Raw genomic sequence first — 26228 nt, 5'->3', positions numbered from 1 at the left:
TGCTGTAAAAGCTTTGTTGTCCAGATTTTGCTTTGGGGTTTTGTGGATTTATTCACGGTCAACCTTGAGTGTGAATTGTGAGAAAGATGCGCTTTAAGCTGAAGCAGTCTGTGCTCAGGGGACATTGACTGATCATTATGCAATAGAGTACAACACATTAATCACAGCAGAACTGTTTATTAATGCATTGTAAAGATAACTTGGAAACCACAATTGTCAGAAGCAGTACTCAAAAACAACACTAAACTGTTGAAATATGTAAAGACAACATCTTTCAGAGACATGAAAGCACAAAAACAAGAGTGTGTGTGTGTGTGTGTGTGTGTGTGTGTGTGTGTGTGTGTGTGTGTGTGTGTGTGTGTGTGTGTGTGTCTGTGCACACGTGTGTGTGTAATCACAAATGAAGAAAGCATGAAGGCATATCTTCATCCCTTGAATCACTTCTTATTCATGTAACTCTTTTTTTCCTCGCCGCGTGGCAATCAGTCCTAGGGGAAAAAAAACATTTCCTTCTTCTGTTTCACTCCTGTTTCCAGTTTTTCATGTCACCCTGATCCCTAGGGAGTAGGAGATCTGAAGAAAAAGAACACTAATCTTCTCTGGCTTGTCCTGGCTTTATTGCAGATGAGACAAGCCAGGGTCTCACCCTCCTTCACACCACAGATTTGATTGGTTCCACCCAGCCGTGGACACCAGCGATGTGATGCAAGAGGCTCAAACTCACCGAGATAGACCAATGAGTTTCTTCCAGATCAGATTGCTGAGCTGCCTGAAGTGAGGCAGGCCGAGGGAGGGGTCGTAGTGATGACTACTAGACTGGTAGATGTATTGCGAAAAGATGTTATCACGCGCCAACCATCAGATGTAATAATTTTATGCTTTTTATTGGGCTGGCACTTCAGAGAAACCTCCTGTGAATTGATCTCTCCCATCTTATTGTTTTGTTGTCATTCAAAAAAGCCTGTCTTGGGGTTGATTAACGTTATCAAGCGTGATAGGCAAATATAATTGTCGACCGGGAACAAACTGGTAAACATGTTGATTGCACACGTGGCTCTAGGAAATGCCACGATATACTGGTTGAGTGAGCTCTTCTAAATGCGTCACTCAGGACAGGTGGAACGGTGTATTCACTCTGTGATGTCTGCATAGTCAAACATTTGGCTCCTGCTGTTTGAGAAATTAGTGTGAAGCTGGACACGAAAGGGTGAGGAGACATCTCATGTGGAAACTCACTTTGTTCACTTGACTCAGGGGCAGGCAATTTGCACCCAGAAATCAACAAAAACATCAACGTCAAAAACATGAAATCAAATTATCAGTTGAAGCAGCTGCTTAATCACGTCTCAAAAAAAAAAGAAAGTGTCATACTGTTCACAACAACACGAGTTTATCTATGGAAACTTGAGCCACTGCCTCATTAAATTTGCTCCAACACTGTCATCAAAGTAAATTCTCTGACGAGATATTGTGAATACAAAATATTTATTGCAAACAGTGTTTTAATTACCATGTTGTACATGTAAATGAAATGAATTATTTCCATGGTATATGTAGTTTTCTGTTTTACTTCAATAGTCACGCTTGCTTTCCTGCTAGCAATGCATTATGGTCTATATTAACCTTTTGAATAAACATCGATGGCCAGTATATTTCCAAATGCATTATGGGTAATTTTGAGTGCACTACATTTATCCTCCCTGGACATTCAGACAACCCTACAAAATGGTGTAATACCTTGATAGCCACTAAATAGTTTGCACATTAGGACACAGCCACTATTCTTTTGTTTGAACTGGCATCCCTGGTGTCATGTTGGTGTTACACCATCTCAGGTGTGAATGGGGAAGAGGATCTGAATACTCCCAAAAAAAAAAAAAAAAAGACTGCAAAGACAGTTACTGAGCTGCTGCTGCACAGTGGCCTAGACAAGACCTTCTAAAAAGGTTCTAAAAAGAGTGCATAAGATTATATCCAGATGTTGTTTTTGGAAAGGGGACACATGAGTGCGGCCAGTATTGATGCACAGATTGAAGGGCGAGGGGCCACCCTGTCAGTGCTCAGAGTGGACCATAAGGCACACTACTTCAAATTGGTCTGCATATGGCTGTCATCCTTTTCAAACGATGATGCCCAAAAAGTGCCCAAACAGTATGCATGGATGTCTGGAATCACATCCCACATTCTGATAAAACCAAGTTAAACTTATTTGGTTCAGAGTAACTCAATCATGTGCAGCAACTAGGTGAGGGGAACTATAACAAGTGTGTCTTGCCTACAGTCAAGTATGCTGGTGTGCCATGGTCTGGGCCACATGAGTGCTTCTGGCTATAGTTCATTGAGGAATCCATGAATGCTGGAGCAGAGCATGAGCTGGGCCACATGACAGGATTCTAACATGATAACAACCCAAATACAACTTCAAGACAACCACTGCCTTGCTAACATAAAGGTAATGGTGATGGACCGACCAGGCCTAAACATTACTGAGTATGGTGGTGACTTCAAAATAAACATGCAGTCACACAAGGTCTCTAAAATCCGCACGATGAAGACATGCAGGGGTGAAGAATTTCAATGGCAAATTCAAAGTGGCTACACAAAATATTGACACTGGGAGATTTACTCACTTTTGTTGCCAATGGTTGGGCAGAAAAATATATTTACTCTTATGTATAAAAGTTACTTGCCAAAGGTTTTAGGACATTCAAGTTTTAAAATAAAACAACAATATTTCAGTTCATTGTTTCATCATTCTGTAAAATATAAAAATAATAGATAATTCAAGTTTCAGAAGGAATCATGGATTCAATCTATAACTCAAAATGTATTTCAGACTTTAGATTCATTCACATGGCCACCTCAGACGGATATAGCATCTGAACACTCTTGTGGCATTCTTTCTACAGAGGAAATCACATACTTCTCAAAAAGTTTTTCTCAACTCTGTTGCAGGACTTCCCACAAATATGTGACTGCTTTGCTTTCATGCTTCCGTCTAGTGTTCATTCCAAATCAGCTCAATGTGGTTCAAACATGGTGAATGCCTTTTTGTCTAATTTTGAAATGGCCAAGACCAAGATAAACCATTTAAAAATTACAAAAACCTTTCCTCTTTCAATGTGACCTATACCCTGTACAAATACAATACCGGATATACTAACAAACAAACAAACAAACAAACAAACAAACAAACAAACTAACTAACTAACTAACTAACTAGCTAACTAACTAACTAACTAACTAACTAATAAATAATTGTTTGTGTGTGGTCCAAAACCTTGTTCGGTACTCACTCATCCCCCTGTAGTAAATATTACATAACAAGGTACATTGTCTTATAAGGACTAAAACAAAACAAGGAAAAAGAAATAAAAAACAATTGACAGAAAAGGCACAATGGAATTTTTTTTTAATTCAAAGCCTATTAATGATAAATCTTGAGTTATTGCAGTGTCAAATACTTTTTTCGTTGTGTACTGATTACATTCTACAAGAATAATTGAAACAATCAGAAGAGATTTGGAATTCCTTATTTTATGTAAGTAAAAATAGTTAATGACTTGCATAACAGATATATCCCAAAGGACAGTAACAGTGTCCGAAAGAAAGTGCATGTGGTTGGTACAGGAACAACTGTCGTGACGTATCATGACAGGCTCGCACCAACAGTGCATTGTGGGTCGAACCCAAGATGGCTGCGCCCTTGCAGGAGTGCTGATGAAGTGGCTCTGCGGTGAATTTCTCTGGGTTTTGTGTGATTCTCGTGAAATCCGGTGCACGAAGCTGCATGATAGTGATCCGGCTTGTGGTACAGGACCATAGGAGCAGAGTCGTTAAGTGTGTGCGGTGGATCGCGTGGCTGTGGCAGACTGTCCGTGTGAAGATGGGCCTCGTCTGCAGCCCCTTCCCATAGCGAAGAGCTGTGGGGAGAGGAGCCACAGATTCCCCTGCAAACACGCACCCGTTCAACTTGGATTTGACGGCTTTGACATACTGTATAGACTGTGGACGCTGTCTTACAATTTTCTTACCGGAATTGTTTGTGCGACGCTGTCTGTCATCGTCCGGAGACGAAGAGCTTCCCCAGCCCGGCGAGATCGTCCCTGCACACCGAGGTCTGCACACATCTCCATTCTTCGTAGTCAATTCTGCACGGCTCTCTCTTTATGTTGCACAGTTGATTTCGTGTATTCAGAGTTTTCAAATCAAGCTCGCTAATCTAATGTGGTTAACATTTGCTTAACCAGCAGTCCCACCTGTGAGACTGATGTCAGCGTTGACTTCACGTTAAAACACTTTGCCAATTTACCTTAAGCGTTTTATCAGTTGTATTTACTAAAGCGGAATCGAAAACAAGTGTGCGTGTGACCAGAAGGCTGTTGCAATGAACTAAATCAGCACATACTATGTGTGGGTTTTTGTTTGTGGGTTTTTGTGGAGGTGTGTGTTTGGGCTAGTTAGTGCCTGATTCACTTGTGTCAGCCATTTACTATGCTGCTGAATATACTTTTCGATCATTTCTAAATCGACAAACGTCAAAATTCAGATTAAGGTACATTTTGCGCCGAAGTCATCTCTACAGCCAATTAGTGGCTGGGAAAAACGCTGTTTTGGAATTGTAATACAGAGATTGAATAAATTGCATTGTTTATTGTGGACCGCACACTTTATTTCGCCATTGTGTTCTAGTTCTAGTCAACTATTGTAGTAGTGCTACATAAGAGTATTGACCTCAAAGTTGAGTGGGGCTTTCTGGATCTGGTCATTATGTTCTCCCTCTTCCTGCTTTGGTTCTGCCGCTTTTGACAGCAGTTTAATACGTGTATATTAGGTCAAGCATTAAATCTCAGGAGTGTGACACTGTTGAGCTGCTCCTCGTCTCTTGCTCCGTAATGTAGCCTGAGGCAACTGTCCTGTGACCCTGAACAGGAGAAGCTTAAAATGGATGGATAGAATGTAAATTAACTACCGTAATGTTCGGACTATAAGTCGCACCGGAGTATAAATCGCACCAGCCATAAAATGCCCCAAAAAGTGAAAAAAAAACATATACCGTTTTTTTCCATGTATAATGCGCCCCCATGTATAATACGCACCCTAAAAATGGCATGTTGATGCTGGAAAAAAGCCTGTACCCATGTATAATACGCACCCAAATTTTGACTCCTACTTAAGTCCGTAAACGTAAAATTATTTCAGAAAAAAGATCATCTTTAGGAACAACCGGATGTTATTCTGCCGGTCAGTATCACTGCGCATGCGCTAGCAAACTCAATAGCGAAGAAATGTTTCGGATTTGTGTAGGGTACATTGTGACAGCAAACGAGCAGGTGATCGAGCAAGCGTCTGATACGAGAGCATTGTGTTCGTATGGAGCGTGTTTGAAGTGAACAGCAGAGAAGAAAGTGCATCTGTAATGGCGGCCTCCGTATGATATCCGGATAAAAAATATATAATTGTACCCATGTATAATGCGCACCCCAGATTTTAGGACAATAAATTAGTTAAATTTTGCGCATTATACATGGAAAAAAACGGTATATGTATATAAGTCGCTCCTGAGTATAAGTCGCCCGCCCACCCAAACTATGAAAAAAAAACCGCGACTTATAGTCCGAAAATTACGGTAGTATAGTTGTGCGTGTTACTGACGCAAATATGTTCTTCCCTGTAGGGTCCTAATGAAAATGGATGCAGACTTGCTACATTTGCCATCTGTGGGCTTTGCCGAGGAGGAGGCCGACATGAATGACTGGGAGCTGCCCCTGGCCTTCATGAAGAAACGGCACTCGGAGAAGATTGAGGGATCTAAGGCCCTTGCACAAAGCTGGAGGATGAAGGACAGGGTAAATATCTACTTCTCCTCCATCAATGTCAGTGCTGTGCTTAGTGTGTGGCTGCAGGAACACCTTGTCTTGCAGCTTTCGCCTCCAAGTTGCCCAAATGCAATTTCGATTGATTAAGGGTAGCTACACATAATCCTGTTCCAATATATTGAATTCCAGGAACATGTCATATAGGTTTTGTATTTTCAATGAACATTTTTTTAACATGGAAAAGAAGCCTCACTATAACATCAGGTGTTCATGATTTGCACGTTTTATAATTTTAGTCTACTCATGTTTTCTTTGTGGGCTAAGAGTGTGCGTGTGTGTGTGTGGGGGGGGGGCGCACATTAAGTGACATTGCAAAAAGAGATCCACGTAAGTATGCTGGCGTTAGCGCCAATTGCTCTTTGTCGTTTCCCTCCATCCTTCCTCTCCCTGTAACTGCTCGCCCCTCCCTCCTCTGCTCAGCTGAGATCTCAGAAAAAAAACAGATGGCCTCTCATCACTGACCTCAAAAAGGTTAACTGATCTCTGCAAGCCCCACAAGTACCCCAAAAAACAAAACAAAACAAAAAGCAAAAGCTCATTACCGGGCAGTGATGATTGAAACCTTCACTTTTTAAAACCACAATAATCCAACTGGAAATTGTCCCATGCCTAGTGTGAAGTTTGTTTTATTCTGTATTGTTCTATTCATCCCTCCATCCATCCATCCATCCATCCATCCATCCGTCCGTCCGTCCGTCCGTCCGTCCGTCCATCCATCCATCCATCCATCCATCCATCCATTCCAGTCAGTATTGAGTGTTCAAATGATGGAAGTAAATTAATGAGTCCTAGCCAAGCTATTGCCCTCAATTAAACTAATTGCTCTGGGAACAAAGGACCTAAGTACTGTAAGGAAATGAGTCGCTCTCTGAGACAGCTGACCCCCCCCCCACCAGCACCACCACCAAAGGTGAGGTAAAGAGGGTAGTTCGTAGTCTTCAGAATGGCACTTAGCGTGTCCTACATCCATCTCTGCACCAGTCTCAATATAGTCCGGGCTCGTTCTTCTCCAGCACTGAGCCAGCCTTCTTAACCACTTTGTCTGACTGGACTGCTTCTGTCCCTCCTCTACAACCCTGAGAATAAAAATGTTTGGTTCCATGTGGGGTATCATTCCTTTCAGTTTTTCATATACAGTTTTGGCCTTGTAATCGCTTGAGGTGATTTGAGACATTGTGAGTACAGTGAAAGGTTTGTGTGTGGGATGTTCATAGATATTGATATTCTGCTGTTGCAGCCATGTGTGCACAAACAAGATGTGCATTGCTTTCACAGCATGAAGGTGAAGTGGCAGGCTGCACAATTGCATTACCTATTGGTTAAAATGTGGTCGCCTTTATGGCTTGGACTCCATGTGCATTGAGATTTTGTGTGCGGTCACTGAGCTTGCCATGTAATCGCTATAAGGTTTCAGATATAGGAGGAAGTCAGGGCTGTAGCTGCAGTTGATGGTCTGCTTGGAAAAAAAAAACATTGAAACCTTGTAGATTGCAGCACTGTTCATTCACAAAAAATGACTCAATGTAAATAATCCCTGATGTTTTAAGAGTGGTAAATTGTAAAGTTTGTAATGTTTGTGGTCTCTGTCCTGCTCGTTCCAATCCTGTGTGTCACGTTGTTTTACTATCTCAGCACTCAGAATGTATGTACATAGTGCAGTGTTGGCCCCTGAACTTGGACCTTGACCTGAAGAGATACAGTATGTAAACATTTGTTGATGTAGGATTTGTTAATTTTATGCCATCAATCTCACAATACAACGCGCATGATGATAAAAGTTCACAATACGAAACGTATCGCGATACATGTATCCGTACTTTGCATCCATTTTTAAGAAAACGATCATATATATCTATATAATCTTTCTATATTTTTATTACGCTTAATGGCAACAATATTTTCTTCTTCTACCACTGTTAGTAGTACTTCCGGGTTACCACCAGCACAGAGAAACAGCATCGATTCTGATGTCTCCATTTTGATACGTGTAGAGGTGTCAAAACTCGTCCCTGCAAGAGTGAACATTGTACCATTGCCTGGTGTAATATTATTTAACTCAGGAGTGTTCCATCAAACTTGACATATCAATTATTTAACCTATACTCTATTACCTGACTTAAGTTGTCCATAAAATTTAAACGCTTAGTAGGAAGTTCTATGTCATTTGATGTGTCTCTTATTTGGGAGGGGTTTATATGGATCTAATCCTCCTTCCCTTTGAATTACAAGCGCTTGAGTGGTAATGAGCCAAGTAGAACCAATCAAAATCCGTTCCTAAATGTTTGCAGCTTAAAAGAATGAAACCACTGTTCAGTTGTTACCGGCGTCACTGACGCAAAACTGTTGCAACCAAAGTCACCGTTTTGTCTGACAAAAGTTACACACAAGCTATTTCTCTGCGGCAAAGCGGCTGAATTTTCTTCAACCTTATTATCTACTCCTAATTACCAGAGAATGGAGAAGGTACAATCAAACTAATTATTTTCTGATGAAAGAAGAGAGTCATTGTTTTCTTTGGTAGAGTCAATATATCATAGAACGCAAGAATCTGCAGTTCTTGCTGTGTCAGTCAAAATGCTCTAAAATCACTGCCGCTCGAGGGTTGTCATCTGTGCAAATGGCTGACATTGGATGAGGCAATAACCTTTACTGATTGTAACCATCACAAATGGAATAATCAAGCGGCATTGATTCTGTCTGAGCTGGGGGCAGTGGGGCATGGGACTCTTGATAGGGAGCAAAGGAGGATAGCTGAAAAGTCCCTAATATGTGTGTTGGACAGCTGTCAATTATTATAAGCAGGTTTATTTTAGCTTTAGCATGCAATGTCCTCAGGTATGTACACCAAAAGTTGCCAAAAATATGATGTGAACCCTTTAATGATTGACTATATTTCAGGTCAAAGCATTCGTATCTCAAATCATCTTTTCTCATATAAATGAATGGAAATATAATTAGTCTACCCATGCTATTCACGGAGGGGAACTCAGTGAAAGAGGTTATTGCACAGACTTATGCTTACACTGATAGATGGAAATGAGAACACAAGCTCCTGATTTATGGATGTGTGATTGTTAGCTGTGCTGGATAAGAACTTTAAACTTATACAAGGCTGTGCTGACTGTATATAGTGCTTAGTTTTGCTTTTACTGGTGTTTTCACGATGCTTATTTTCCGCTTGCCGTACTTGTAAGTGTACTTTATGAATCCTTGGCAAAGAGTTTGCGGAAGCCTTTAATTTATTCTATTTCGTATCTCCCATATGCATTGGTCAGGTGATGAGCGCTGCCGGGTTTACTCCAAACATGATGACTGGCATTCACACCATAGAGTTCAATCTTTGTCTCATCAGACCAGAGGATTTTCAGTCTCAGTCCTTCGTGTGCCTTTTGCCAAATTCCACGTGATCTGCCATGTGCCTTTTACTAACGAGTGGCTTCCATCTGGCCACTCCACCATAAGGATTTATTGGTGGAGTGTTGCAAAGATGGTTGTCCTTTTGGAATTTTGTCCACTGTGCACCGAGGATTGCTGGAGCTCTGACAGAGTGACCATTGGGTTGTTGACCACCTCCCTGACAAAGACCGTTCCGCACAGAGTGCTCAGTTTTGACGAGTTTCCAGTTCTAGGAAGACCCTTGGTGGCTTAGAATTTCTTCCATTCATGAATGGCACTGTTCTCATTGTAACCTTGCAAACAGTAGAAGATTTTCTGCACCCGTGTCTATATGTGTGCCTCATTCAGACAAGTCCTTTGATTTCATGCTCGGTTTGTGTGCCGCCCTTTGGGACCTTATAGATCTAAAGAGATGTGTTCCTTTTTTCAAATCATGTCTAGTCAACAAGAATTTACTGCAGGTGGACTCCTGATAGGCTGTAGAACGCTCTGATTAATTTATTCCATTTAAGAATGAAGGAGCAACATAGTGTGCACAGAAAGTGAAGCACCACATACTTCCTGGGTGCATTGCATATTCATCAAAATGGAAAAAAACGGATACAGATAAAAACAAAAATTTGTCAGCCTTTTTTGTCAGATAGGTTTGCAGTCAATAAATGCACTGTTTACTATGTGAAAAAAGATAAGTGTTTCGTAAAATGAATGAATTCATACATTTGTACAGTTGTATTTTGTTTTGCCATATGGAGGGAAGGGAATTGATATTTTTCCCTTTTGCCGTATTTGACTGCCGTTTTACTATTGAAAACCGATTTGCGTAAACATTGTATCAAATATATTCTGAGGTGAATGCAGATTATTTTAGTATTAATGATTACAGCATTGTTTTGAGCATTTATTTGGCAGGTAGATGGCCATCATTATATAATTGTCCTAATTATTAAGGTGTCTACACTCTTCAAGCTTTTTGTTCTCAAAATATTGTTTTTTTTCTGTTAGTGTGACCAAATCAAACAGCTAAGGCTATTCCATCGTGCATTCTAAAGTGGTTGATTAACATCAAGCCATGCTGCGAGTTCCTACACAGTAAATTTACTACATTAAACCTCTTTTGGAACTTTATTTTAATTAACCTTTTGTTAGAATGTTTTTCATGATGATGTAAAAGTTTAAGAGAACCTTGTAGTGGGTTGACATAATTCACCTGGAACCTAAATTCACGTTACAGAGCAGAGTGGGACAGTTTACATGTGTGGGACTTTCCTGTTGAGTTTAGTGTGTGTTAGGATCTCGAAGGGAAAAGAGTCTGCCCGTTGTTGAATAAGAATAATTACGAATGTCATTAAAACAACTGCCGTTGGCACCGTCGTTTGTCACTCCGCCTCCGACTCCAGTCCTTGCACACCACAACCTCATGATTTATTAATCTGGATTAATTCAACGCAAATGTTTATCTTGTATCGTGTAGGAGTCCAGAATTACATTCACTGGACCCTGGCTTGAAACAACAAAATTGTAGGAAATCATGGATTAATTGCGATGACTGTATCGTACTGTAGATCTTATTAATACTAAAATAATTTCACTTTTACTTAGGATAAACTGGGCTGCCTATTGTTATGGGTTGTTTTTTTTGTTGTTTACGATTTTTAGAGAACCACACTGGTTACCGTTATGAAAGCCAAGTCATTTCTTTGACATTTTACCCACCATGTCAGATTTTTTTTTTTTTTAAATAATATATCTCTCTCTGGATTTGACATTAATATGTCTCCAAAGGCTGCTGTCATCTCAGCTTGTGTGTTTTAAAGGGCAAACCTGCCATGATTTCTTAGGCTCTTTTTGTAAAATGTCTTGGAAACAAGATCGATACAAGAGATCCAAGTTGACGTTTATCTTCCCTTACAATGTGGATACAGTGTGAAGTAATCTTTGCTTCACACTGTATCCAGTCTGTGTGTGTATTATATATGTATACCGTATTTTCCGCACTATAATGCGCACCTAAAAACCTCAAATTTTCTGAAAAGCCGCCTTATAATCCGGTGCGCCTTATATATGGACCAATATGGATTCGTGGATGAGGACTAATTTATTAAAGTAAGCTTTACGTGTTTATTTTGTGTGTTGTGTGATATTAACATTTGAGCAACGTTGAGTTATTGATATATTATTGTTTTCACTGTTTCACTGTTACTTTATTGTGATTGCATTAACGTTTGAGCAACGTTGAGTTATTTATTCTATGTGCCTTATAATCTGGTGCGCCTTATATATGAACAAAGTTTTAAAATGGGCCATTCATTGAAGGTGCGCCTTATAATCTGGTGCGCTTTATAGTGCGGAAAATACGGTGTGTGTGTGTGTGTGTGTGTGTGTGTGTGTGTGTGTGTGTGTGTGTGTGTGTGTGTGTGTGTGTGTGTGTGTGTGTGTGTGTGTGTGTGTGTGTGTGTGTGTGTGTGTGTGTGTGTGTGTGTGTGTGTGTGTGTGTGTGTGTGTGTGTGTACATATATATACACACACGCACGCACACACACACACACATACATATATATATATATACATATATATATATATATATATATATATATACACACACACACACACACACACACACACACACACACACACACACACACACACAGTGCAGTTTTGAACATTAGATATTGTACACACAGACAAAAAAAACGTACACCATCCAGGTAGGTAAAAGGGCATGTGAGGAAGTCAGGTGTTGTTGATTTACAGTGCTGTGAGGCTGTGTCTATGTGCGTGTTTCGGGTCCTGCTATGTCCCACTTGCACTGACCTTTTACTCAGTCAGTAGCCTGCACCTTAATTACCTTAACACCAGCGGTCTTAACCTCCCTGACAGCACATTCACAGCACACAAACACACGGCACACACAGCATGCATACTGTAGAAGCACAGATCTTCCTGTCATACCTGTCTGTGTCAGTCTGCGTTAGTATTTCTAAAACGTCGCTTAGCACTGATGTGGACATTTCATATCTTGATATGCCTGTTATCGCTAATCATATGATAATATTAATAGAGGTGCAATGATTAATCAGTTAACAACAAACCCATCATCAAATAAAAAAATAATTATTTCAGGTCATCGTTAATAGTTTTGAATAGGGATGGGCCAGTATCAATGTCAGGCAGATACCGGACTTGTTTCTAGGTATCAAGTACTCATGGAGGCAACTAATACCAGTCACCAATATCACTCTTGCACTCATTTACCATTTCAATTAAATCTGATTTTTGGTTTGTTGGACTATAAGATGACTTAGGATGACTACTACAGTATGACCATTGTGAATAGACCGACAGCAATGACAAAACTACAATACAATATGGGGCAGCTCTAATTAAAAAAGTCGTTTGATAATAATAATAATAATGCATCATATTTATATAGCGCTCAAAGATGGATACATTATCTATGTGCTCACATTCACACACTGGTAGTGGTGAGCCATGTATGTAGTCCCCACATTGGTCAAGTGATATGTCACATGTCTCAGTGTGGTTAATACAGACCATTGCAAGATGATTGTGGCACACCATTTTATATGGGAAAAGCTTATAATTAAATAGCGATTGTTCAGTATCCATTTTCGATGACATTTTGGTGTTTGTTGCTCGGATTAAAGTGTTCTGAACATAAAGCATCTGTGTCCTGTTCAATTTAACTTTTGCAATCGTGGAATCTGTGTGTAAGGTTAATTTTATGTTGTTCTACCACAGATGAAGACTGTAAGTGTAGCACTGGTGTTGTGTCTCAATGTGGGAGTGGACCCCCCAGATGTTGTCAAGACATCCCCCTGCGCCAGATTGGAGTGCTGGATAGGTGAGTTTTGATTTTAAAATAAGACAACACTATCACAGAAATTGAAGACAAAATAAAATGGATTCTTATTATGTATGCATAATGTTTGCCTGCTGTTGAGAGTTATTTGCGCTCTTTCCAACCAATGTAATAATTAATACATAGTATAAACCAGAGTATTTGCAAACTTGGGTGAAGTTCTACAACAACTCTATTGCATTCCAGCCCACAGCAACATAGACCTTGGTCAGGCACAGCAACATAGACCTCGGCACCTGATTTTTAACTGACTTCATTTCAATGCTGGCTTCTGTCCTCCGTCATATCTCCTGTGATGCATTCTTCGTCAGCCAGCTCCACGTTTGGGGCCACGCTCCTGGTGATTGTAGCATTGTGGACAAATGTTCAATAAAAATAATTCAAACAGCCCAACATGATACACAAAAATGAGGAAAAATGGTAGAAAGACACGGGGCACTGTTGGAACCAGACTGATGGTGAAGGGGCAGTCAATAAGCCCCAATACTCTGCCAAAGAATATCACTGCCAGAAATGCTGAAAACAGTTTAAATAAGGCTAGCATGATAAGCAACAAACATTATATTACAAAAGGTGGAAAAGTTCAAAGGAGGAAATTTATTAATTTACTTTTATCAATACTTTGGTAGGTCGATACTAGTGTAAATTATCTGAATCCTTTTTTGCTTCATTTTTTTCTGCAATTATTGTTGTCATACCCACAATGCATCACACCCACAAGTTGGTCAATCGGTGTGCTCAAAATAAGTTTCAAATAGCCAAGTTTGCTTTCATGTTGCAATATAGGGCTGCTTTTTTTACTTTTTAAATCATTGTTTCTTTTGGCCATTGGGAATGCACACTTTGGTGATACTTACGTATTGTCAAATGAAAACGTTTTCAAAAATGTTCTATTTTTTTATTTTGTTGTGAAAAAGCAAGCAAGTTAGTTGAATGTGTTACAAACTCTTTTTGTCAGATCCTCTGTCGATGAGTCCACAGAAAGCCCTGGAAACCATTGGGGCCAACCTGCAGAAGCAATATGAAAATTGGCAGCCAAGGGTGAGTGACTTTAAAATATTTAAAATATCATTCATTTCTTCTTCAGGGACCATAACATTAAATTAATTAACTTGAGCCCTACAATGTTTTGAATACATTTCAGTTCATTTAAGTTTAGGCCACTTACTGTATATTGCTTGTTATCAATCAACTTTGCCCATCGTGTATTTATGACGTTTCTTTCTTCTTTTAGAAATGACACGTTTTTCTTGTCTTCCCCATGTCTTTGACTTCTTTGACCATTTTATAACTGAATTCATTGAATACTACAAGTTGGTATTTGTATACTTTTGTCCACTGCGTCCAACATGAAGAATTCATGTGCAAAACATGTATTTGATGTAAAAAAAAAAAAAAAAAAAGAATTAAATAAATAATATTATTTTAAAATGTTTAACGTATCTTAATCAGTCATTGGAACGATGCAAGGTTTTTAACTGGCTAGCAACATTGCTATCATTTTGTAAATATTACTGCAATTTTGTATCATCTTTAAAACAAAAGAGTCTCTGAAATCTAGACACTACAAGTGTTTGGTCTTAATCCTTGAGCTGTGTAATGATAATTGAAATGTCTGACTGACCAGGCTCTGTAACGTTAGAACAATAAAATTGTAAGACAGATTTATAATAAGGGTTGTCAATTTCAAACATTTTTAGAAAACAGTATACCGTAATTTTCGGAGTATAAGTTGCACCGGAGTATAAGTCGCACCAGCCATAAAATGCCCAAAAAAGTGAAAAAAAACATATATATGTATATAAGTCGCTCCTGAGTATAAGTCGCCCCCCCACCCAAACTATGAAAAAAAACGCGATTTATAGTCCGAAAATTACGGTACTCCATTCATTATTCTTTCAAGTGTCCTAATAATCAAATTGCATTAGTGTCTTTCAAACCCATTGTTGTTGTTTATTTGGTGTTTAATGATTAAAAAAAACTACTGGACAACAATTAAACAATATCACATGAGATGGATTGGTGATATACTCGGCAGCTTTTCTGAAACTGATTCGGTTACTGGTTTGGTCCAGTAAAATCAAATGTTTGCAAATGTATTATTTTGAATAAACACGAAAGATAAGTGTGCTTTCATGGAAGACAACAGAAATTAGAGATTAACTACTGCTGAGAGGCTAAAATTATACGTTTGGGTCAATTTTAAATCAAACAATAGCCTTAAATGATTATGCAACTATTAAATAAGTTATTGATTTATTAACCGATTAGCTGTTGATTATTCAGTTAATTTTGTCACCTCTATTTATAATGCTACTTCAATCATCCTACCATGCAAAGCATTCATGATCATTTGGGTTCTTGGTTTGACTTGTAGAAATACCAGGTTGAAAATTTAAATGAAGCCCTTCTAGAAAAATAATTGAACAGTGTGCGATGTAATACCAGAAATGTTTCATGATTATCACTGACTTCAGTCTCTTTCTAATCTCTCTCTTAACTCTTACAATCTCTACCCTTAACACAACTTATTGTTTTTATTATTACTAGTTCTTATGAGAAATGACTTAACTCTGTAGATTTCATAGATTTCAGACAGTATACATTTTTTCAGTAAAGTTGTCAAAGTGAGTTGTAGTGTTGAGTGGCATGAACATATTTTCTGTGCTTCTTGTCATGTGAAAATGTACCCCGAGCGTGACAAAAACATAAGCAAGCCCAACCTACTGAGTTGAGATGTATTTGATGTTATTACATTTGAATTGAATTTGAAGCCACACATGAATATCTGGAAATCCAGTTAAACAAGTATTGGATCCTGACCTCCTTCTGTAAAGCTTTACAACAATGTTTGTTTGTCATATTAGTTATTATTGAGTTTGTCACAATACCGGTAATCGTCATATATTGTGAAAAGTTTTTTTGCCAAATAGAAGTAGAAGCAGCTATTTTTTTGTCTAAGGTAAAAGCCACCATAGAGAAGAGAGAGAAGCTCAAGAACCATTGGCTTTGCTTTTGTTCACCTCGATCAGCAGCAAATGTTGGTTGTATTGCAAAGGAAGATGAGTGGGCGTCTGCGAGCTGTTCTCCGTCTCAGCTTCAATATCTATCGACAGCAATACAGCGCCACTGGGCAGATACAGACAGCCACATTCCTTACTTAATCGCCATTGACATGCGTAAGCTATTTACCTGTCATGTCACTCCAACAAGTCAAAGCAATGGTTTACACGAGAACATTAGAACATTAGAGTCAATCAAGACTCATCACAAAGCAGTTTAAAAGCTCTGCTCAGAACACAAATTACTGCCAGCCCATCATTACAAAATCATTTCTGTGTTTGCCTTTTTTGGTTTTGCATTAACCCTTGCAGCCAGGGAAAATGTGGTAAACACACTTTAGTTGCTACCCACTCACTTTACTTACCTAAACTTCCTCCCACTCTCTCTGCTTTGGCCATTTTCCAATCCACAGAGATGATTATTTGAATTGGGTTGAGAGAATGGCTGTATTTTCATAATGGGTAAGAAATATGTCTTGTTGCATCTTCAATACCGTATTTTCCAGACTATAAGGCGCACCGGACTATAAGGCGCACCTTCAATGAATGGCCCATTTTAAAACTTTGTCCATATATAATGCGCACCGGTCTATAAGGCGCACCATTAATGCAATCACAATATAATAACTTGAAATAGTGAAAACAATATATCAATAATGTTAATAATGTTTTATTGTTGTTATTGTTGTATGAATAAGAAGGGTGATATTGGTGTTTGTGATTGCAGTAAACAGGCCAGGTAGCATCATGTCAGATTTTTAATCCAAATCAAATCATTCTCCATTTTATCTTTTTTTATTTCAACTTCAGATGCAACAAATTACTTTATAATCACAAAATAATGATCCATAGTCTTTTTGATTCATGATTCATAGTCTTCAGCGGCCCACTTATGATTGATTTTATGACACAATGCTTCGGGCCATTTGGTCCACATATAAGGCGCACTGTCAGCTTTCGAGAAAATGTGAGGTTTTTAGGTGCGCCTTATAGTCCGGAAAATACGGTAGTTTCAATGAGCCTGTGAGTGGTAAATTGCTCTTTCTAAAATTGTTTTATTTATAGTCCACCCAGCCAGGTGACTGTGTGGACAAAACATACCAAGATTGTAAAAGCTGGTCACCACCCAAGTGTATTCCACTTGGATCAGCTTTTGTTTGATACATATTAAAGACCTTTTAATGCTGTTTCTTAATCATCCAACCCAACTTGTGTTCTCTGTTCGTCTTGTCAAGCCATGCTATCAAAGTCCCACCATGTAACCATTTACCCTGTGCAGGCAAATAGCTTTAGTCCTTATCTTTTTTTTACCGAAACCACACGTCTCAACACATTTCAACAAAGTTAGAGATGATTGCAGGTGTTTACTTAACATCTCAAAACAGTATCTTACAAGTGGGCCGTGAAGTTACATTGGATTCATGCTTGTTCCTCCAGTAGCCGCCTTGGTGAGACACTGTCTCGCATTTTTGAACCTCAATCCTTTATATTTTAATTAGCTTAGTGACCAATACTTTTATTTTGGTGGTGTTTGGTGGCATTATGAAGACTCTCCTTCTGTTTTATTACATTTTTCTTTGTATTGGCAGACCAAATGTTTTTGTAGACCCCCGAGTTCAATTTGCTGCTGCCGTTAAGTGTTACATCGATGAAGATGAGTGAGCCTTTACAAGAAGCCTTTCAAGCCCAAATCATGACGTTATTGCTGCAGTGTTTCACAGATGAGCTTGTATGTTCGGGATCATGAGCTGACTTCAGCCTTTTTAAGGTTAAATAAGCCAAGTGTTGATCTCGACACGCGATGCCTTATGGGTAAGGTCGTTTTTTGGGGGATACCCATTCGTATTCAGAACTGGTGGAAAGCAACATAGAAAACTGCTGAACATTTTTAACTGCTGGGACATGGCAGTTAAGATTAATTAAGTTTTGACAACATTAGTCCGGATGTGATCACCTTCCCGGGACTGTATATTGACACCAGGATGTGACACTGTCAGCAAAACACAAATGGCCTAGATAAAAGTGTTGGTTTGCCCTCATAATGTGAGCTGAATGCAGCGTAACACTCAGCAAATCACTCGACAATTTGACTTGCCGCAGTAATGCTCAAATAAGTAAAAGTTTATTGATTCAAACAGTAACCTGAAAACTATTTCTTCCTGGCTGATTCCAAATTCTTTCTCATACTCTGCCGCTCTCTATTTTCTCGGTTTCAAGATTAATAAATACTATCAAATCAGTGAACAGACAAATTTTCAATGGACACTTTTGTTGAATTGGGAGCATTGCATGATTATTGCCGCAGCAGGAATAACGTTTTGAAGCGTATGAATGAAAGCATTGGCTGGACAGGTATAGACGCGCACAGTAATATGTGATTAGAAGATGCCTTTTTACCAAAACTTGTAGGAAAACACAGAAAAATTTAAAGCGTATCAAGACGGATTTAGCCCGCAATAAAAACAAAGGACAAGATGCGTGCACATCTCCACTCCACTTTTACTGTGAGTCAATCTGCAGCATTGTGAGCTTTCTCATGATATGGCAGTAATTTTTGTATAGTGAGATTAATACCATGATAAAGTGGAATAGTGAGCTGTAGATAGTTATATATAGTTATATAAATCCTATTTGAGCTCAATTGAGAGCTGTCTCAGGAAGCTAGAGAGTGAATAATGTCTTGCGGAAACTGGCTTAATGATCTTCCATTGCCTCTCCTCATGCACTTAGTCCAAATGGAGCCACAGAAAAAAAACATTAGGAGGACTTACGGCCATCACGCCACTACACCTCTAAACTAATATTAGGCTTTCATTTCCTTGTGGCAAGTCACAGTAGTAACTTCACAGAGCACATGGATCAATTCTTGCTGTTTCTTACCCCAAGTAGTATCCTACCACGATGTTCAAACAATTTTTTTTCTGTGTGCGATCAAAATGATGACTGGAGAGAGTTTGGGGACTCAAAACAAACTTCATTTTGTTGCGCAAGTGTGGATTCGTAAATAGGAACATTATTTCATTGATTTTAGCTCCCAGGCAAGCGAGTTAATCACATTCTTTCAAAAGTGATGTTTGTAATTGAGCGTTACCGTATGTTCCCTATATGGTGAATGCACATAGTAGCTCTGAGAAAGGCAATGGTGGTCTAGTGGTACATGCAATTTCCTTCTTTGCAAACCTGTTCGATCCCCGGTCAGTGCACCAATACCCAGGCACTGTCAGTCCTAAGCTTGCAAATATTCGGTCAGCTCAGAAAGCCATCGACTGTTCAAAAAAAAAAAAAAAAAAATCATGCGTGACTCAGCATGTCCACAAAGCTGAAATTCACTTTTTCTTCACTTGTGAATATAGTCAACAAATTCATTCGATAAAGTGAACTTTTTACACCAGCAGTTTAATTTATGACAAAAATGTTTGCGAAACACAATTTTGCTTTTTCGTATTGTATACTAGTAGCAGATAGTACAATTTCAAACCTGTCACATTCAGATGCGACAGTAATGTTGGACCTGGTCATGACGAAGGTAGCTGAGATCTCAACTGTGTACGGTGTGTATGTGTGTGTGGTATCTGTGTATATTGACTTTGTGGTGCACCAGGCCATGTATCTAACCCAGCAAAAACCTCAGTCTTATTTAAGGATAAATTATGCAAACCTTTAAGCATTGCTCATTGTTAAAAGAAAGCCCTGAAGATTTGATAATTCAAGGTATGTATATGAGTTTATTAAGTATTTATTCAAATGGGTAATCAAAGTATTTTTTTTACTGACCCTGCTATATCATCCACTTTTATCATCATTTGAACAATTCTCATTTCTAACTATAATTGATCCAAGAAGCTGCAATTAACGGTGGTCAAAGGTCAGGTTGTCTTTTTCAGCATTCTACCGGTTGCAACATTAACGAATCTTTTCCTTACAATTAATCATTGACCGCTTGGGCTTGGTTTTGAACTGATCGAATCGGGTGGGTTCAATCAGTGTACTGCAATATAGATTTGCACTCCTCTCGTCCTGTGACTCTATGTGCTGTAATGTTTGTTGGAAGTGAACTTTTTCCTCGTGTTGCTCTGTTGCTCTCCTGCTCTGTTATACCACCATCAGAGTCCTCATAGTCAAACTCTTCCTTTGACTTTCTTTCCACCCACCTTCTGCTCATCTCTTCCCTGTTTTTAGCTTTCAAATATAATCTTCTGGCGATTAATTTCATTTTTGGACCATGGTATCTCGATTAGCCAACTGCACTATGTTGCGGTCAACAAGGTTTGATTTGTTTTGTTTTACTTCAAGCCCTAAGTGTTTTAGAAAGAGTTTTGTCCGCAAATAATATAGTGCAACTTGTTGTTTTTTTGTTTTATTCACTTTTCTTAAAGGCTGTTGGCACATATAATACACACGTTTGTTACATATTTTAAATGTTTCACTGTGCATTTTGGAAATCTGATCTCAACACAGTGCTCCTTTGCTTGTTTTTCAATTTATCCATCCACATTGTTTTAACAGCAAATTGTCTTACCGTGATTTTGACCTCTGCTTTGATCCATATGCCTTGTTTAATGTCAATGCTGAGGAACAAGTTCTAGAATGATTTTAATAATCACATAGTGATCTGGCAGGGCATTGTGGCAGCCCTGTGCACCGAATCAAATACAGTGTTTGTCAAATTCTGCTGTTAGGTACCATGCTGAAGATAGGGGGGATTGCTTTTGATTATTTACCCCTATTCAAGTCATTTTAGTGCAGAGCGAAGAAAACATTTGACGTCGACATAATAGTATCACACACACAATATGCACAATTGGTATGAGTCAGTAAAGCTGTTACTCCCTTCACTTTCAAAACAAGATTCATTTACACTGCCCAGCAGCCAGAAATACCACATATCAGAATCAGAATCAATTATACTGCCATTCCCAACTAGGATTTCTTTTCCCCTGCCCGATGGTTTATCACAAAACATAAATGATAATAATAAAAATGTGAAGTGTACTGTCAGAAAAACAACTTGATTGAAATGATTGAGGTTGCCAGTGAGCATATTTGTACAAAGCTGCTTGTAGTCTCAACAAAAAAATGGAATGACACATTAAACCTGTGGACACGAATTTCATTTTCCAGTGTTCACAAATGATTTTGACCGTGAGGTCACATCCTCGCTAACGAGAAGTGGAGGACACTACAGGATGCCTCCCATAAAATTACTGAACAATTTTCAAAACAAAGTTTTATGTTTGCTTTTGGAGTCCGTGTTTGAATATGTACTTTATGATTTAATTGTGGGGGAAAACCACAAGATTGCTGGTCCCCCTCCGTTTACGGGTTACTTTTTTAGCAAGTCATGGACCTTAGAAAATCGCTGACTTGTTCAAATACAGTATAAGCTTGGCTGGCTATCTTTTTTTGGCCGAATTCCTGCATGTATCTTCTTCCATGCAACACATCGGAAATTATCGATGAATGAGGCACCTTCACTTTTCGGGGTCATCAGCGCTTTTGGCTTGAAAGGTGTTGATAAAGGTTTGGTTCAAGATGTCAGCAACATTTTTTAAGATCTTTAAAACGAAAGAGGTCACACTAGCTCAGAACGAGCTAGCAAGCTTTGGGTATTTAGGTTTCTGCTACAAATGTGATTAAAAAAATGGGAAAATTGCAAATTGTACCTTTTGCTTCATGATTACTAACGAGGCCGCCCTCACAAACCAAACCCAACCTAACCTGGCCCTAATTTACATATTTCAAACAGTGCAATGAGCATGAACATTGGGGCATATGACTCTCTCCATTAAGCTACCAGAATGTAGAAAATGTGTTCTGACCTATAGATTTAAAACTTAAAAGTAAATTTTACCCCAAAATTGTCTTTCATTAAAGAAAATATGCTAAGTGAGAAGTCTGTTCGCTTAACAGCAGTTCAAATTCTTAGACTCCACAATGTGATTGTTTAGGCTTTTTTTTATATTCTAAATTGATTTCTATTCAAGTGTAGCGTCTTCTGATGATTCACTCTGCAGATGGAGGTATCGGTCCTCACGTCCCTGGCCTCATTAAAAGAAAAAATATCAATATGTCACAAGACACTCAGCTTTGTTAACAGCTGCACAGCATCTTGCAGTCCAAATTCTCTCCCTTGTGTCAGCCTTAATATTTCCCCAGCTTGTTGGTGGATGCTAAGACCTCTATATCTCACTGTAGACTAATTAGTGGGCCGGCCTTCTGTCCAGATTGTAAGTGTACCTCTATGAACCTTCACTTTTCAACTAATGGCTCCCCCCTGCTCTACTGATGGCCTGCACTCCTCTCCCTCATATTCTGTCTCAAGGCAGTAAGGGGTATCTGTATCAGTGACCTGACTAGTAGTGGCCTTTTAATAGGCTCATATTGTAATATGATGTCTGCCTGGCTGTCCATCTTTAAAAGCAATCACATTTAACCCTGACATTCAAAGACATTAGTGTAGCTGGCCTCTGCTCATTGATTTACACTGACATCACAATTTCCAGCATGACATTGGAGGAATTAAATTGCAATTTTAATTAAAATGCTGCTCTAATGTATGGAAATGGCCATTTTTCTGTTTTTATGTGCTGAAGACGACAAGTTAATTCATTCTATCAGGCAGGATTGAGTGAGCTGTCTGCAGGCATTCCTAATGCTAGCTTACATAACATCTAAAAATTCAATAGGATTTAGTTCAGGCAAGGTAACGCATTGGTTAGCACGTTTGCCTCAGAGTGTGCAGGTTGTGGGTTCGATTCTGGCTTCGGCCTTCCTGTGTTGGGTTTGCATGTTTTCCCTGTGCAGGTTTCCTCCGGGTACTCCGGTTTCCTCCCACATTCCAAAAATATGCGTCGTAAGCCAATTGGGTTTTTCAACTATGTGTTTCCTGCGATTGGCTGGCAACCAGTTCGCCTATTGGCCGCAGTCAGCTAGCTGGGATAGGCTACAGCACGCCCGTGACCCTCGTGAGGAAAAGCGGTTCAGAAAATTGATGGATGGATGGATTTAGTTCAGGGCTCATAGAAATTCTTGTTGCAAAACCTGCGACTGAGACCAAGATTTCTGACACTAGGCAGGACATTTCTCTCGAGGATACCTTGATATAGTAGGTGTGCAACGAAAAAAAAACCCATTTGTTTCGGAAGTTTGCTTATGATTTAACCAACCGAATCGAATCATTACATTTTAAAATCATTGCATCAAGATATCTATTAAATTATACCTTAAGAGAGATGTACACCAGATACAAATCGGTTTGTTGTTGCTGATTACTTTTTTGCTCTTTGAATTTATTTAACTTGGATAGTTTAGGGATTTAGGATTCATGTGTTGCCTTGTAAACATGAGAAAAGCTAGACCAGTTCGAATCGTAATCCCAATCATTTAGATCCCTGAATGGTCTCGTACCGTATGTATCGAGAATTGTATCGAAGCGCCCTCTGTGAAGAGATGCACACTTGCGATTCGAGATCTCTGCACGGATAGATCAAGACACATTTCAGTTGATGTTACTCATTGTCAATCCCGACTGTTGAGCTATGAGGTGTTATTTCTCTAATTTCCGCGATTCGTTTTTAATTAGACATTCCTGAAAATATTATAGTTTACACCTTTGACATTGAAAAGAAAATGGCTGCATAGTCGCAACATGAGGCTCACAGTGATGGATCGGTGACGTGTCCCCGCTCACTCTGCTCATCAGACCTGCTGCGAACTGAGTCAGCCATGCCCACAGGCCCCAGCAGGACTACTGTCCCGGGTGAAATGACGCATAGCTCCGGTCACGGGCTGCTCTCTAATAAACTGAATGTACAATTGTTCTGACATTTGGACATGGTGTAAAATGATTTTCATTCTATGTTGGATGCACTTACAAGACAAAATATCCTTAAGTGACGCTTAGTTGTGCAAATATTTGGAAATTTGTGCCTGTAAGGAAAATAACAAATGTTTAAAAAAAATGACCAGCTTAAAGCAATCTACTGGCAAACCTAGCAAGAAACAGTAACTGTCTCGTTTGGTTATAAATGGAGTGTCTCCTTTTTGTCAAAAGCCTGGATGGTTTAAGATTCACTCATTTGTGAACAACTGTATCTGCAAATTGTCAGCCGTGAACAAGAGGTTGTCGTATCATTAAGTGCCTCCATGGGGATCCTGGTTTAAGACCATCAAGCTGCAACATAGGGGATCCATTCATGTCAGACTTCAGGAAGGCTTGATTTGAAATCTATATTATTTTGAGTTTATTTTTCGGCTCTCATGTCACACATGCAACACAAGTTACCCGTGCCAACATAGCTGCCAATTAGCAACATCTCTGAGCCTGCGCTAGTCTACTCTATATATCGGTGACACTTGCAGCTGGAATTACATGGACGAGTTTCTGTTGATTACGCAACAGGCCATTGGCAGCTAATTCTGAAACTAACATACTTTGACAGCTACTGTAAAAAAGGGACTCTTTAAATGGATTTTCTGTCCTTTAAATCGGAACTCTGGGTCCTTTAAATTGAGGTTACTTCTGCTGAACGGAATGGTAAACAACTCAAAGATGGTTGGTCGGTGTTCTTTCTCTTTTTTTCATGTCTGACTTCACAAATTATAGTAGTGCCATTATTTTCTCTCGTACAAAGACTCACAAGGTGCACACCATGAACATATTATTCAACAACAAAGTAGCAAACATTCATGAGGATTTGTACGCCTCCCTTGTATGTGTTTAACTACTCAATGCTCAATGTATGTGCCTCTTCTCTGAGCCTTCTTGTCATAACATTCATTCATTTCGTTGACCCCCGTGCAGTCCCACTGATCCCTGTCGGCATTGCATCATTTAATACGATGAATATAAAGGCAATGCTTAGTCTTAGTTTTTATGGTACTTTCTCTCACAGTTCTGCAGAGATGTTAAGCGGTGAATATGTATATGACATAAATTTATTCTATGCATATCTGGAGAGTTTCCCCCCATAGTAAAAGGATAAAACGGCATAAAGCACCCTAGTATTTCTTCTTTGCACTGCTCATCTAACCAAGCACTCTAAATGAGGCTGAAATTTTAAATTGTTGTACAGCAAAATTCTTGATCATTTCACTCATGCTCATGTCTTCTTTCATGTGTTTCAGGCACGTTACAAACAAAGCCTGGACCCCACAGTGGATGAGGTGAAAAAGCTATGCACGTCTCTCAGGCGAAATGCCAAAGAGGAGCGGGTCCTCTTTCACTACAATGGCCATGGGGTTCCACGGCCCACTGTCAATGGAGAAATTTGGGTTTTTAATAAGGTAACACTCAACTCATTAATAATCCATTGAGAGCGTATTATGTTTATTTGCATTGGAATTCAAAATGTAATTTTAAATTAAGCTTATAATCACAGCTGAGTTCGAGTCAATATATGTAAATCCCCTTGAAAAGTAATAAATGTGCTTCAACTTTTAAATAAAGGGTATCTTATTTTACTATTAGCCTAGAAAATGCCGTATGTGCCAGATTGGTGTGACAATTTACCTGAGCGTTTAACTTACGGAAGAAAACGTTTGCCTATGGATCACTCATTAATTCATACACTATTGAAATTTTATTTTATCCTCCAATTCTAATGACTTGATGTTTTCAATGTGACATTTACGTTTAATCAACCACATTATTATACGCATGACACCCAAAAGACTCCTGCTGTCAATGGCCATAAATTCCAATCATCCCAGGTAACTTGGATTGCAATAAATGTCTAAAAACAAGAAAATAATACAATATCTAAGGGAAGTACTTGTCTACTATGTCTTCACACAATTAGTAAAACAAATAAAAAAACACATGAAGGCATAGCGGTGAAAAAAATCCACACAAAAATTTGATCAAAAACTTACTTTATTAACATCATACAAATGTTTACTGAATAAATATATGGCACAACGAATGAATTAAGCAACTTCAGTTTATTACTGGATTTTAAAATGAGATTTATTTAAATGAGTCTTTTGGGGATAACTGTAGTATTTCTTATT

General features: G+C 38.9%; 2 protein-coding genes and 1 long non-coding RNA gene across 6 annotated transcripts in view; 2 read left to right on the top strand and 1 right to left on the bottom strand.

Annotated features, from left to right (window-relative positions):
- The window catches only part of LOC119128479 (endonuclease V-like), a 72786-nt gene extending 71172 nt beyond the window's left edge, over positions 1 to 1614 (top strand). The window contains exon 9 of the mRNA XM_037260946.1: positions 625 to 1614. Within this exon, the coding sequence (XP_037116841.1) occupies positions 625 to 704 (80 nt within the window). The 3' untranslated portion in view covers positions 705 to 1614. The remainder of the gene's footprint in view (positions 1 to 624) is intronic.
- Positions 1615 to 3756: 2142 nt separating this feature from the next.
- Positions 3757 to 4364, bottom strand: LOC119127474. The gene is made up of 2 exons (XR_005098832.1): positions 4035 to 4364; positions 3757 to 3950 (listed from the first exon to the last, which is right to left on the bottom strand). It is a non-coding gene; the product is annotated as an uncharacterized LOC119127474 (long non-coding RNA).
- rptor (regulatory associated protein of MTOR, complex 1) overlaps positions 3988 to 26228 on the top strand; it is a 99301-nt gene continuing 77060 nt past the window's right edge. For all 4 annotated transcript variants that reach the window (XM_037259348.1, XM_037259331.1, XM_037259340.1 and 1 more), the window contains exons 1-5: positions 3988 to 4118; positions 5678 to 5849; positions 13035 to 13137; positions 14114 to 14196; positions 25344 to 25502. In XM_037259348.1, the coding sequence (XP_037115243.1) occupies positions 5685 to 5849; positions 13035 to 13137; positions 14114 to 14196; positions 25344 to 25502 (510 nt within the window). In that variant the 5' untranslated portion in view covers positions 3988 to 4118; positions 5678 to 5684. The remainder of the gene's footprint in view (positions 4119 to 5677; positions 5850 to 13034; positions 13138 to 14113; positions 14197 to 25343; positions 25503 to 26228) is intronic.

This window comes from Syngnathus acus, chromosome 1, assembly GCF_901709675.1.
Source record: "Syngnathus acus chromosome 1, fSynAcu1.2, whole genome shotgun sequence".
NCBI lineage: Eukaryota > Metazoa > Chordata > Actinopteri > Syngnathiformes > Syngnathidae > Syngnathus > Syngnathus acus.
This window is presented reverse-complemented; position numbering and strand designations above follow the sequence as displayed.